This window comes from Strix aluco, chromosome 3 (assembly GCF_031877795.1).
Source record: "Strix aluco isolate bStrAlu1 chromosome 3, bStrAlu1.hap1, whole genome shotgun sequence".
NCBI classification, from domain to species: Eukaryota; Metazoa; Chordata; class Aves; order Strigiformes; family Strigidae; genus Strix; species Strix aluco.
Window position 1 is genome coordinate 55,916,977 of NC_133933.1, and position 15,200 is coordinate 55,932,176.

At 39.0% G+C, this 15,200-nt stretch overlaps 1 protein-coding gene across 2 annotated transcripts in view; it reads left to right on the forward strand.

The window, feature by feature from the left end:
- PRKN (parkin RBR E3 ubiquitin protein ligase) overlaps positions 1–15,200 on the forward strand; it is a 789,393-nt gene that overhangs the window by 480,048 nt on the left and 294,145 nt on the right. For both annotated transcript variants that reach the window (XM_074818634.1, XM_074818635.1), the window contains one exon: positions 10,098–10,234. In XM_074818634.1, coding sequence (XP_074674735.1) covers positions 10,098–10,234 — 137 coding nt within the window. The remainder of the gene's footprint in view (positions 1–10,097; positions 10,235–15,200) is intronic.

Consider the following 15,200-nt stretch of genomic DNA (forward strand, 5'->3'; position numbering starts at 1 on the left):
GGATGGGATACACCCAAGAGTGCTGAAGGAGCTGGCGGGGGTGCTCGCCAAGCTGCTTTCCATCATTTACCAGCAGTCCTGGATGACCGGGGAGGTCCCGACAGATTGGAAATTGGCCAATGTGACGCCCATCTATAAGAAGGGTCGGAAGGATGATCCGGGAAATTACAGGCCTGTCAGCTTGACTTTGGTGCCTGGGAAGCTGATGGAGCAGCTCATCCTGAGTACCATCACACAACACATGCAGGACAACCAGGGGATCAGGCCCAGTCAGCATGGGGTTATGAAAGGCAGGTCCTGCTTGACAAACCTGATCTCCTTCTACGACAGAGTGGCCTGCTTATTGGATGAGGGAAAGGCTGTGGATGTAGTTTACCTTGACTTTAGCAAGGCCTTTGACACCGTTTCCCACAGCATTCTCCTGGCAAAACTGGTTGCTCGAGGCTTAGATGATCGCATGCTTTGCTGGGTAAAAAACTGGCTGGATGGCCGGGCCCAGAGAGTTATGGTGAACGGAGTTAAATCCAGCTGGAGGCCGGTCATGAGTGGTGTCCCCCAGGGCTCGGTTTTGGGGCCACTCCTGTTTAACATCTTTATTGATGATCTAGACGAGGGGATCGAGTGCACCCTCAGTAAGTTTGCAGATGACACCAAGCTGGGTGGGAGTGTTGATCTGCTCGAGGGTAGGGAGGCTCTGCAGAGAGACCTGGACAGGCTGGAGCGATGGGCTAAGGCCAACTGTATGAGTTTCAGTAAGGCCAAATGCCGGGTGCTGCATTTCAGCCACAACAACCCCCAGCAGTGCTACAGGCTTGGGGAGGAGTGGCTGGAGAGCTGCCAGTCAGAGAGGGACCTGGGGGTGTTGATTGACAGCCAACTGAACATGAGCCAGCAGTGTGCCCAGGTGGCCAAGAAGGCCAATGGTATCCTGGCTTGTATCAGAAATAGCGTGGCCAGCAGGAACAGGGAAGTGATCTTACCCCTGTACTCGGCACTGGTGAGGCCGCACCTCGATTACTGTGTTCAGTTTTGGGCCCCTCACTACAAAAAGGACATTGAATTACTCAAGTGTTTCCAAAGAAGGGCAACGAAGCTGGTGAAGGGTCTGGAGCACATGTCGTATGAGGAGTGGCTGAGGGAACTGGGGTTGTTTAGTCTGGAGAAGAGGAGGCTGAGGGGAGACCTCATCGCCCTCTACAGCTACCTGAAAGGAGGTTGCAGAGAGCTGAGGATGAGTCTCTTGAACCAAGTAACAAGCGATAGAACAAGAGGGAATGGCCTCAAGTTGCGCCAGGGAAGGTTTAGACTAGATGTCAGGAAGTATTTCTTTACAGAACGGGTTTTTAGGCGTTGGAATGGGCTGCCCAGGGAGGTGGTAGAGTCCCCATCCCTGGAGGTGTTTAAGAGTAGGGTCGACATAGTGCTGAGAGATATGGTGTAGATGGGAACTGGCAGTGTTAGGTTAATGGTTGGACTAGATGATCTTCAAGGTCCTTTCCAACCTAGTTGATTCTGTGATTCTGTAATCCTCTTTTGAGTTTAATCTCTGTAAATGTTCAGAATTATCTGCAAACATTTTTTTTATTGGCCCAATTATAAATTCAGAATTGATACTTCCTAAACTTTGTAATAATTTGTCTGGTTTTTACTGTTTAATGTGTGGTTTGTTTTTTTCCTGATTGATTCCATTTACTCTCTGTGTAATGGAAGTTGACATGTTGTGAAAAAAATGGAGGAGGCAAATGAAGAAATTTAAACATAGAGCTGTGTGCATGCTGGGAATTTAAATTCCATGCTTGTTCTTGTGACAATGGCCATTACAAGATCAGGGGAAAAAAAATCACAGAATGAATATCTTATGATAGTGGTTGTAAGCACTATAGAAATATGACATAAACAAGCCATTCTCACTGCTAGTACAATTTTCTGGCGGACATTGCAAACTATTTTCTTCAGACTATTAAGGGGAATTAACTGCTTTGTACACTTAAAATCTACCAAGTCAGAATGCATTCAGTGAGACTTGCTAGCCCAAGGCTCATTCTTCCCCTCTTTGAGTGAAGGTGATGATGTAGAAGACGTTCTCAGATAACTGCACCTTACGTTTATGCTAAGGTATGTGCCTTGAGGAGGAAAGAGTAAAATACTATCTGTAAATTATAATGATAGTGAGGAGTTGAAAAAGTGGTTTTTTATAAAGAAATCTCTTTATTATAACAATAACTTGAGGGTGTTTTTGTTTATAAGATAATAATCATATCTTTGGTTGAGATTGAAGACTCATTTAATGGGAAGCACCCTCAAGTTATTGTTTGGATGAACATATAAATTGAATATTCATATTTGAAAAGAAAGATGAGAAAAAGTGTAAAACATAATCTTAAGGTGGTGAAAGATAATTCTTGAAGAGCAAATGCACTTAATGTATCAATTCTACCTCCTGCTCCCCCTTACATCTTTCTTTCATCTCCCCCTTCCCTGCTTCTCTACCTGAACTTCTTTTCCAGTCTTCTTTTCTTCTAAATATGTTAAGAGACACAGTCTTAAAGTTCATGCACCAGGTTGTGTTTTCAAAGTTAAATGGCAGGTAATAACTGAAATTTACACAGTGGAAACATTCTGTATCCAACAGTCCTAGTCCCTACTGAAGTCCCAGGGAATAAAGAGGATAATATAGCAGCGTCCCTTAAGATGATATCCAATATTCTTTTCCTCCTGTGTCTTTCCAGGGATTTCCACATCTGCAAGAAGAATGCAAAAAGAGGTCATGATTCTGTCTTGTCTTTCATGCTGAGAAACTTTTCTTCTATGTAATGTATTTACAGACAACGTAATTTTCACAGGCTATCTCAACAAGTTTGGTTTTGGGAATGGAGCTGTGAGTCTAAGAATAAGGAAAGAGAATAATTCAGTAAGCTCTGGTATTAAGAGCAGGCTCTTCTACCCTAAATCTGTACTACGAAACTCTCCTAGTTTTTAAGCAGAGTGGCCACATGCATATTACTGTTGCCTGTTGGAGACAGCACATGGTAACCCCTGGACTATACCCAGGAACTCTTTGGGACTTTGCTATTTGGCAAGCCTAAAACCATGCCAGTGCCCATTCTAACAATTTAACAGCATAGACAGTTGCATTACAGTGGCATAAGAACATTTGCTGACAATGTTAATTTTACTAGCGTAGATGTAGGGAGTAAGACTACATAAGGTTTAAATCCTTGGAAGAAATCAATGGGATCCTCAGCAACCAGTCGGGGAATAAGAGGCCAGTAGGGTACAAAGGCATTTTGACTTTTTTTCTTTATTCATATTTAATTACTGAAAGATTTCATGGTGCTCCTTGTGCAGGTAGTTAGCCCTTCTTCCTCTTACTGTGATATCCCATTATTCTCCCAACTTCATCGGTTACCTCGCTGATTGATTTTTTTATTTATTTTTCTGAAAACCAAACTAGGGTGACTTCTGGCTGTATGTCTCTGGTCTGTCAAAGTCAAGTACCTCTAATCAGAAAGTTAGGAGCCTGTTAGGGGCTCTGGGTAAGACAGAGTGTGTGGCTGGTGTGGATTGCCTGCAGTGTGCAGTTTTGCCTGTGCTGCTGAAGCCTGCCTGGGGGGAGAGGAAGCTCAGCTATGAGCCAGCTTAAATCCAGGGGAGAGTGAAAGAAGAATTTGCAAATTGCAGAAGCTGAGGATACAAGTGACATAGGCTCTAGGAGGTCATTGCATACAGAAGAGCCAGTGTGAAGAAATCAATTCAGTGAGCTGGTTCCTAATGATGATTATGGTCTTACTTCTGGTGTGCTACTGAGCGCAGCTGCATACACGTGTGAAAAATCATGGTGAGCCTGATGCCCCAGGGCAGTCTTTGAGCTTCTGGGGGACTGCTGGGAGGAATAGAGCAGATCAATATCCAAGGGTCTCTGAGCTCTGAAGAACCACATCCATGCAAAGTCCTCCATGCTCTGTGAAAAGCAAAGACATTGAACACTTACACTGTCCCATTGGTTGTTCTCATATTCTCACTGTCAACTGTCATCAGGGCTTGGGTTAGGGCAGTTTATGAGCTCCTTCCTTTGTTCACATTTGTCATCTTTTGCTTCTATTACCATGTTCTTTTCCTTTTCTCTTCAGGGGAGCATTAATGAGGATTTAAAAACACAGATGAAGGAAAAGGAGCAGGTTCTACTGATCTCCTTTCAAAGCATGACTGATTTATCAGTTATTTGCTGTCCAGAGGAGCGCTGTAGACAGCTAGTCTGATAGATTACAGGAAAAGTTTCTTTGCCAGCCTAATCACTGTCTGTTCCTTGATATCGTAAGATTCAGCTGATAGTGCCAATGGTGGTTATTGTGTCTGAACACAGAGCTCAGACAAGGTGTGTCTGAGCAAGCAGGCATAGCACATATTTAATGCCAGGTACTAATATGAATGTACCAGTACATGTAACATAGAATTCCCTTGCCTGTGTCCTCAGGAGGCAGATGCTGTTGCCTGCCACAGTGATCACAGATTTTACAGGCAATAATGTGTGTCATTTCCATAGCATGAAAAAAACCTTAACAACAGTTAACAGGAACACTGCTGAAAAGAGCACTTGCCATCATGTGCACTAATTTTAAGCGTGCTGGTTCTTCCCTCTTATATTCTGGTTTATTACTGTCAGGCTGTTCCTGGATTCTGGCCTCTGGCACTGCTTTCCAAAAGAAATAAGAAACATGAAAGCACATTTTAGAGGAAAACATGTAACATAATAGAGAAAGTAGGTCAGATTTCACTTGCCAATGCCCCTTTGAGTTAACAGCTGTGAGTCAGAATACATGTTTTATACAGAAGCACAGCCAAAAAATTTAAGCTCGCACAGCGATGTCTCATGCTGTTCATAACCTTCACTTTATGACCTTTGTTGTGTTGTGTGACAAGTGATCAAAGACACAAAACCACAATTTTTTTGGTTGTTTTAGTGGATTTAATATGTCCGTTTTCTGACAATACTGTATTTATATGTACTGGGTTTTTTTAAGTAGCACAGTCCATGTAAAGATTTGTTTTCATCCCTTAGGAGGGGGAAAGTAGGGATGTACTTTTTGTGTGTTCATAGAAGTCGATGAAAGATGGATTCTTGACTGCAAAGTCGCATCAGTGAGATTTCTTTCTTAGTACTTTGTCATTGTTTCTTTTCTCTTGTAAGATTGTGATACCCATTTCAAATGTCTACCCTCGTCTAAATATTTAGGGGCCTGCATTGTTACTTACAAGTTGTCTGCAATTGCTAGGTCACTGTTTCTATTTATCTATAATAGCATATTGCTCATTAAAGGACAAGATTTGTTGCTATTCTTCCCTCCAAACTGCCTCAGTTCTAAAACAGAAATCACTGTGGTAATTTTTCTATATTTTCTATATTTATATTTTATATAAATAGTAGCATCTTTCTAATGGAATTTAATAATCTACTCTAACTGGAAGTACTTGGAAATATTTTCATGGTAAGAAAACCATGCACTTAAAGCATCATAAACAGGCAGTTCTTTCAGTAGTTTTGAATAAGACTGTGGACTGTATGCGATAGACAGGAAAACCAGATGTGGCACCAGCTTTGTATGAATTAGAAGACTATACTTTTCCTATATACAGTTCTATGAGGAAGACATGTGATGGATGAATAATTTGGTTTATTTAGGCATTGTAATTTTGTTCTGCTACAAGGGTAGAGCCAAAACTGATTGAGTGCTGCTCAAGGACAGTATTTCTGTTTAATTACTTTGTTTACGAAGTAGGAGAGTGTCTGTAGTGTCTATGTCACCGAAGCTTATATTTTCCATAATTTCTTTTTTTTTTACACATTTTATTCAGTGATTCATCTTTTCTTGAATGGTGCTTATCGATCTGACCTGTAAGTTAACAAAGATTCATTTTGGAATGGCGTAGAGATCCATTTATAAATGAAATTATTTCATGGTACTTATGTAGAAAGCTTTCTGAAGTACAGGAAGATTGCCAACATGGAAAAATGTATTAGAAAGGAAGAAGTATGTTATGATAAATATAGCACTCATAGGTAGGGTTAAAGGCTATGATATAGCTGTGTGCATTCAGATTTATTTACTGCACAGAAATGAATCCCAAATGGCTATTTTTGCTTCACTGACTGTAATCCCAGCAAGGCAGCCTTACAGACATCTGCTAAGGTTTTTTTATTATTATTTGGTTAAGATTTTGAGATTGAGGTGAGAAAAATCCAACTGTCACCTAGAAATGACCTTGAGGGGGTTTCACAGATTTGTCCAACATGTTTTTCACAGATTTCTACAGGCTTATGTATATTCCTTGCTCCAAAGTGCTTCAATCTGTGGCTACTCACATTTTCTAAAAAATAGTGGACTGGTATATGTGGTGTGCTGTTTAACCTTTACTCAGTCAAGCTTTTTTTTTTTTTTCCCCCCAATATGTGCAGGATAAAGACCAAGCAAGGGGCAGATAGATTGCCCCACATTTTTCTTCACTAGGCATTGAAAGATATATCAGTTAATCCACTGTTATGTCTGCAAGTAATTCCTTATGCTAAGTAGCCCCTCACATTCATAGCCATTGGACTCACTCTCGGTACATTAATAACTGTCATGAGATTTTGGGATATACTAGAACAATTTATTTCCCAGTGGGCTTCTTATCTAAACAAGATCAAGACGTTGTATCCTTATTTAGCCCGTATACTGATGTAGTCTATCTGAGAATTGTCTGTGTCTTGCTGCTTCTCAGGAGAAGGAAGAAGGAGCGTACATACCGGATAGCGCTTCCAGTCGTGCTGTTGTTGTGCCACACAGTTATCTGACAGTAATAACATGAAGCAGAAACATTTAGGTTCTCCTTTCTTTTTCATTTAAGTAAATGCATGCTGATAAAATTCTAATGAAAAGGAATCAGAGAACAGGAGCAAGTGACTTATTATGGAAATTTTCTGTGATGCATTGTAATGTTGGATTTTCAATTTTTAAAAGTGGTTACATTCCTAATTGGTGAACGAAAAGGACCAATTTATTCCTTGCTGTGAGAAACATTTTTCTTATATAGTGTTCTCATGAAGCCTCTAATTCAGCCAAACACATTATGTAAATGGAACCTATGAAATACCTCCTAAAATATACATCAGATTTACATTACTAGACTGTTATGTTAGACTGAGCAAGGGCCCTTGTTACATTATATGGCAATTTTTTTTTACTTTCATAATACTCCTTTCTGAAATAAACTGCATCTTGTTCAAGCAAGGCTTCTATTAATAACTCTTGGAGTTATCCTAAATGAGTATTTACTAGGTTCATCTTGACATTATGAACATAATCTTACATCTTTGTCTTTACCGATCTCAGGAACAAAACTTTTATATATCTTTTAAACTAGAACTGCTTTCTTTTGAGACAGAATCTGCAAATGTTGGAATGCAGTGACTGTTCTAATGCCAAATGAATTTGGATAAATCTGCATTGCATACAGATTGAGTTTCTCAAAGCCTTATGACACAGATACTGTGGGCTGCAAAATTAGTGGACAGTGTAATAGCTGTGAAAGCTGAGCTTGTGTTTTGTGACATGGTCAGAACCCAGATACATCTAGTTTGTATACATTGCTCGCAAGCCTGATAGTGTTAAAAGATTGCACATTTTAAGATTGACGTTCCTAAAATTGCAGTTTAAATGGGTACATATAGGGCTGTGCCCCTTCTGGAGAATCTAGTTTGATTTGAAACAGTTTTAATATATTAGAAGCAAAATTGTTTATCACAAAATAATTTACATTGGTAACTGATTGTAGCAGTTCATTTGCATAATGAAGTGCCATTAGTCTTGGTTTCATGCAAGTTTAGGTGGAAGTGTTAATAACACCATTTTCATGTCTGGCCTGGGTTTTTTAAGATACTCTTGATGGATTTCTCTTGTGGATCTCTCCTCACACATAAGATATATTTTGTCTTTGAAATGAAGGTCAGAGAACTGTGAATTTAGATTTAGGGAGCTTCCCATGAAACTAAAAAAAAAATACTCAGATACTACAGCAATAAAAATGAGCAATTAACCCTAAAAGAGAGATATCCAATAAAGCTATAGACAAATTTGATTATATTTGCATTTCAGAAAGAAATCTTTGGGGTGTTTTTCTTAAGGTTAGGTTTGACTGGTGAGCCATGGGGAGTTTTACACTATAGGGAGAAGATAACTGCTCCTCCAGCTCTCTGTAATGATTTTGGGACCATCCAGAGCTAAGATGATACATATCAGCTTCTCATTTTGCCTTATAGCTGTCTTTTTAAAATTATTATTTGTTACATTCAGAACAGCAAGTGGGCAACTAATAAGGATTAGTAATGGGGAGGTTTTATTTAATTCAGCGTTTAAGCTGCTTTATTCAACAAAATCCTTAAAACACAGAGATTATATTTTTGGAGATGCCAACACACTGCCATGAATTCTATAGTATGTGCAACTCTAAAGCATATTTTCATGGAAGATTAAATGCTTATATACAGTATCTGAAATTATTATTGATTACATTTTGCAGTTGTATTCCCACATTAAGGACTTGGTGATACACTGTTTCAGTGGGTTTTCAAAGCATTGTCTATCAGGATTTATAGAAGCTATAAGCAGTATTGCTAACTCTAATGATTTTATCACAAGTCCTGCTGTATTTGATGTTGTATTTTAATACCTGTCTGCTGGATTACAGTGAATATGTGAGAATTCCTCCTTTTATTTTTAAAAATAATTTTCATTCTTCCTAGTTACTAAAAAAATTTAACATTTAACCCATTTCTACCTGTGTTTACCCTCAGACAAATAAAAGGAGTAAAGTAGTTCAATGTTTGAATGGGAATCTCACTGTTCTTACCAGCTTAACGTATCTCTGTTTTTCCAATTTTGATACTTGGCGTTGGTGATACTCCTCGAGGAGAAGAGATAAGCAAGCAGTATTGTGTAACACTTAGTACATAACTTTATTAAAGGGATCATAGTTATTTTGGAATTGACAGTTAAGGTATGTTCATCAGGAGTTACCACAAGTTAATTTATATTAGAGCAAACTCATTAGGTTTATCACTGTGTTCCTGCAGTGAAGACACGTTTCATCTGTATGTAATATTTCCTATATTACTCTTTTGTTCTCTCGCCTCCAGTGTGCTGGTCCTGAGCAGGATTTTGGGAGCCACTGCCCCTCCTTGCTGTGGCCAGCACTGGAGGATTTCTAAGTGCAGGCCAGCCCAGGAGTAAAACTGTTTGTTCTCACTTATTGCAAGTGTTTCTTCTCTGCATCTCCACAAGCAGTATCCTGTCAAGCTTGGGATATCCGTATTTAGTTGTCTTCATGTAGGTGTCCGCATGTGTGGCAGGTGTCTGAGCTCCAGTAACAGTTTGTGGAGATTTAGTCCATACAGACAGTGGAGCCAAGTGGGTGATTCAGCTTGCCCCAATGCAGAGACCTGGAGGCAGATCAGCTCCAGGCTCCACTGAGTATGTTGACTATGGTGGGAATTTCTCACTTAGCATGCAGGTAGGTATTTATGTATATTATGTATAAACTGCAGTTTAGGTGTCTTGTTCCCAGATTGAATCCCATACCTTTGACCAGAAGCTGAATTATTTTGCTCATTATTACTAAGGGAGTGCCCTCTATGCAGAGTTCCAGTGGTTGCCTTGAGAGGCTGAAGGCACAAAGTCCTGTTTGTCCTAGCTGGTCCTAGCTGGTCACATTGCTGTTTAATCCTACCTACCATCATTTGATGTTTTACCATATATGATCTTACCTCACCTCATACAAAGGATATCTCTTACTAAAGCACTTTTCTTGCTTTAGGTTCCAGTTTTCAATAAAGTTTCAGCTTTCAGTGAAAACATTCATTTTCCTCACATCTGATTCATGTTAGAAACCATCTCTTAAAAAGTGCTGCAATATGCCAGGCTAAATTCTGTTTTTATGTACATAATAATTTTGTGTAGTACTAATGAAAAATAATTATAAAATTAGAAGTTTGAAGCAGAGTTTTTTTCTGGAGTTCAGTCCAGTCCTTGTTCATCATTTTCACTGGTTTTTTTTTTTAACAGGAGTCCTGTGCTTGTGTTCCAGTGCGTGCATCGCCATGTCATTTGCCTAGACTGCTTCCATTTGTACTGTGTGACTATGCTGAATGACCGTCAGTTCATCCATGACCCACAGCTTGGCTATTCCCTCCCTTGCGTAGGTATGTTTTAGCTGATTTTTTTTTTTTTTTAAATTTATGTGACTTTGATTTCAAGGCAAGTTTTTTTTAGCACCTCTTAGTTTTGAGTGTATCTGTAGAATTATGCTGGTTTGATAGGAGTTGTTTCATTTCATGGAGAAAATATTTGAATATTGAAGTGGTTCTTGCTGAGCATGTGAACTGGAGAATTAACTGGATTCCAATGGGCATTTCTTTTAAAAGTAAATGCATACTTTCTTCACATTAGTATTTTATAATCATGAAGTACTAGCAGATGATAGCATTACACTCTGGTTAAAAAAAAAATCCCACCTTGACCTCCACATTTCCACTTTCAAATTCAGTAAATTGTTAACTTTCTTGGCCTGTCATCAAGTACTAATAAAAAAAAAAAGACTGCAATAGGAATTTCAAATAGCCTTCCTGTTGATGAAGTTATTGCTACTAATTGTCACCTCCCTAGATGAAGTGTAGATCACCCTGGTAAAATGGTAGATTATCTGTTTTACCTGAGTAGGAAACAAAGTTTGACTTAACTAAACAAAGGCTTACACTGAATCTGAAAGATGTGTTTTGAGAATTGATTCAATTTACACTGGCACATGGACTGCAAAATTCTAAAAAATTTTACTGTGAAGAAATATATTAGAATTTATTTTTCCTGTTGCTAAATTTGCATATGTGCATATATATTTGTCACAAGTGCTGTATAGTGGTATGAGAATAATTTTCCAGCATATTAGAAGCGGCATAAAAGATGGGTTTGCCTGGTTACCTGAATAGCTGACAAATAAGTTTCAAATCACTAGGTAGGAGAAAAGCTGACAAAATTTCTTGGGAGGGTAACATTTACTTAATGTGAGGACATGCCTTGAGGTTATTGAAAGTACAGTTGTAAGAACCATTTAAAATTATTTATTTTTAATTGCTTCAGGAGCAATCTAGCAATGGTCATTTGTTCACATTTCAATAGATTTGCTGTTTATGTACTCTCTCGCCAGGTCTCATTTTACTTCCCCCCCAACAGTTTGCTCTGCTACTGCATTTACACACTGATGTCATACTGCACAAAACACTTAATGTTGTGTAAGAAAACTTGTCATGAGGAACCTAGCAGGAACTTCGTACGCAGTGCTTTTTCCTTGACCTTGACATTACTGTAGTACTGTGTGGTCAGCCTGCTTTCTTAGCCTCCCTCCTTCTCCAGAAGTTAATCCATTTTCTGCTCCCACACAAATTAATCAGCTACTTCAGATTAATCCATCCTTTTTTCCCCCTCGTTTATCAGCTCTCTTCCTGGTTCTCCTGTTAGCTCCTTAGGTTAATCAGTTACCCCAGTAGTGCAGCAGGCAACTCATCTTTCTTCTCCCTTGTGGGCCTCCTTGCAGTCATGGCTAGTGTCACAGAGCTTCTTCCAGTTCAGGCTGTTACATTAAATTAATGGCCCTCCCACTTCTTCTGTCTGTAAACCCATTGCTAGTCATGCTGCACAAAACTTGTATTAGGATTTTTCCATATATTTTGCAACTCTAGTTGTTCAGTTCAGAAGTTTTATCTGTCCTTTTTTCTCAGAGAGGGGACTAAGAAGTTTGCAGAAGTTTTTACCCCTGGCAGGCAGTAGCAAGCCAGTCTTTTTCTCTCTTCTATGTGTTGAACACTGTGGGAATTGAGAGGAAGAAACAGAGTAGGGATGGGATGAGCAGAAAATGCAAGGAGACAGAGCTGAAATGCTTGGGGTTGTGATTTCAGTCTTTGAGAGATGAGAAAGGCGTAGGCTTGGCCTAAGAAAGGGATACCATAAAGGATGCACAAAGGATGACTGTATTTGTACTGTTCAAGTGAGATAGGGTTCAGCTGTGGGAATGGAAAAGCAGCTATTGCTGCCAGTCTAGGCTCAGCTGTATTATACTTTAAGTGTTAAAATAGCTAAATACGGAAATGCTAAAATATTGCTAATCTTAAAGTTTCAGAAATCGCCAAATCAGAAAGTTGTTTTCAAAATACTGTACATTAAAGTAGTACTAACAGTAGTAGTAGTAATAATAATACAATTGCAATACATTTTCTCTGTGTTCTCCAGTTAGTCAGAATGTTTCTTGGAAAAATTTCTGCAGATGTGCTGCCCTGTGCCAGCGGAGTGCATAGTTTAGATGTGCCACAGTGCAGTGCTGTGCAGTGCTGTGCAGTACAGCGCTTCTTGAGCTAGAGCCAAATCAAGATGCTGAAGGGAAGGAAGTATAGCTGTGTCAGTATAGCTCATAGGACAGGCTCTTTGACACTTCTGGTAGGCCTATTAGAACCGACCAGGTAAATACTGCTTCATGACCTGTGCTAGTATCTCTGCACAGTGGTTTGTGGTGCTGTCTAGGCATACCTGCTTCCTCAGAGCCAGCCTGATTATCTCTAAGTATTGACATTATACTGTGCTGGCATGCTTTGTGTTGGAGAGGTTCTCAGTCACAATCTCTGAGTATTCAGCATTTTTAAATAATATTCCTTCTAAATCTAAAATTGATTGCTACCTCCATCAGTTCTCTTTGTCTTATCAGTTTTGTATCAATAAAAGATTTGTAAGCATTATCTTTCAGACTGCTTTGCAGGATGAAGAATCTAATCAGTGCTGTTGTAACTTCTCTGGTGCCTTTCTACAGCTAGCTGAACCTGACTTTCTGGTATGCAAGAAATTTGTTTGTTTCTAGAATTAGGTTATATTTGAGTTACAAACTGATGACTATTTTTTGTCCTTTGAGAAAGTCATGAGGCTGAGTTGCATCACACCTGTGAAGAAGAGGAATGCCTGAGTTGCCAACCCATTCTCTCTTTCTGTTCAGCTACAAAGGATTTTAGCCTCCTTCACAGCTATGGATCCAGCAGCTTTAATCAGCAATGAATTCAGTTAATAAACATTGAGAACAGTATCATGCGATTTTCTTTTCCACTTACCATGGCACCCCTACTGAATAGTGTAAGGTTGCATTTTTGCAATTCGTAGCTCGCAATCCATTTTTGCAACTGCAATTTGCAGTTTGTATTTACATGTGAGGACGATGAAGCACTGTTTGACACAACTTTCTCTGATTACCTCAGTGAAGCCTAAAAGGAATTCCCCTTGACAGGAATGAATACCATGGGACATGCCAAGAAAAGACATTTCTTTCTTACTGTGGCAATGTTGGTTTAGTACATGTTATCTCTAACAGAGCATGAGTCAAAGCAAGAGATAGACAATCTGAGCTTTATTGAAAGGTTAGATGTTGATTCGAGCCTGCTTCTAAAAGGAATGCAAAATAAATTTGCATTTAGTGTAATGAGATTTATGCTATGGTAGATGACCAGGTGGCACAGACAGATCAAACCAGTCTGTATTAATACATGTATTTTTAAACATCACAGACTAACTCTGAAGTAGTATTTATGGTGTCTTCAACATAAACTATTAATGTTCTGAATTTGGACTTTGTAAAAATGATTTCGCTTTTCCATTTTTATTTAAGAATGGATTTACTTAAAAACTAGCCCATTTCTTCAAGGCATATGTGCACACATTGCCCTAGAACTGTACAGGAGGGGTTGGTTTTGTAATTAAGCCTATTTAAATTGTTTGCACTTCCAATTAGTTCTGTTCATTCTAGTGTTTTTCAAAAATAGAGATAACATAATGAACATAGCCTGCAGTTTCCATTAACATTTGACTCGCTGTTCCTGATTTTTATCAAGGGAATGTACCAACATAGCAAGATTTTTATATCTTTTATTGGATCAATCTAGAGGTGAAAGCATTGCACACACAACAGATTAAAATAAACAGCAGCTGCTACAGCAAAGGGTCACTGTGACAGACGAGATCAGTGTTATCACATGTGTATGCTAACTTGAGCTGGAAAAGATCTAGGGATTTCAGATAAACAGTGCTTCTCAAGTAGGTTTAATTTCTTGCTTCCTGGCACAGATATACCAAAAGATGCATTTTGTCATTGCGTTCAGGTATTTTGTGTATTTATATCCTTGCTTTTCTTTGATTTCTGTTATGTGGCCTAATTAAGCAGGAGATGAGATAATACATGTTCAGAAGGCGGCTATCATCTCAGCTGATGAGTTATGATATACCACCTTGATAATGCCATAGTTTCACTTTGTTCCAACACAAAATGTGTCATTGCTGTGATTTTTGAAGAACAACATTAATTCCTAATTCCTTAGCTGCTAATCTAGTGCCAGGCAGCACTACTCCAGCTGAGAACAGGCAGCGTTGAGGACCAGAGCTCTGAGCATGGTAACTGGTGCATTGATAGGATTAGCTGTTCAGAGTAGTGTGGCAGCAGCCCTGCAATTCAAACCCACTGTATGAGCTCAGAGCAAGGACTTACAGATAGGAGCTGGCTGGATTTCATTGGTCATTAAAATAAAAAAGTAAACGTTACCAATTATACTCTCTCTGCCCTTGTTAAATGGCAACAAAAATCTATCCCATCTCTCTGTATGGTGTCTTGTATTAATGAGGCTTCATGCATAGAAATTTCCATGAGTGGTGACCTCCAAGTATCTTTGAAATAATTAATAAGGTGCTTAGAGGGATAGATTTGCATATGCATGAAGGATCATTTATGGTTATTTAGTTACTGTACAGGGCAAAGAATCTCATAGCATTACCTCAAAGCAGGAACTGTATACAAATGTAAAATGTATTACCCCATTTAAACACATACTGTTCCTATGAATACCGTTTCATTTTTAAAATAGCACTACAGCATTATGGGTCTCAGTCCCCAGGGTGATATAAACTTCCACAGATCTTTGGTAGAAGAAAACTTGGTAAGGCCAAGGATAGGCAAGGTTTTACACTGCTGTAGGCACTTTGAAAAAATGTCTTTGCTTCAGTTTATTTCTTATGAGTAATCATATGCATGATGTATTTTAAAGGAATCCAGATAAAAGATGCAGGTTTTTTGATGACTGTAAAACACTA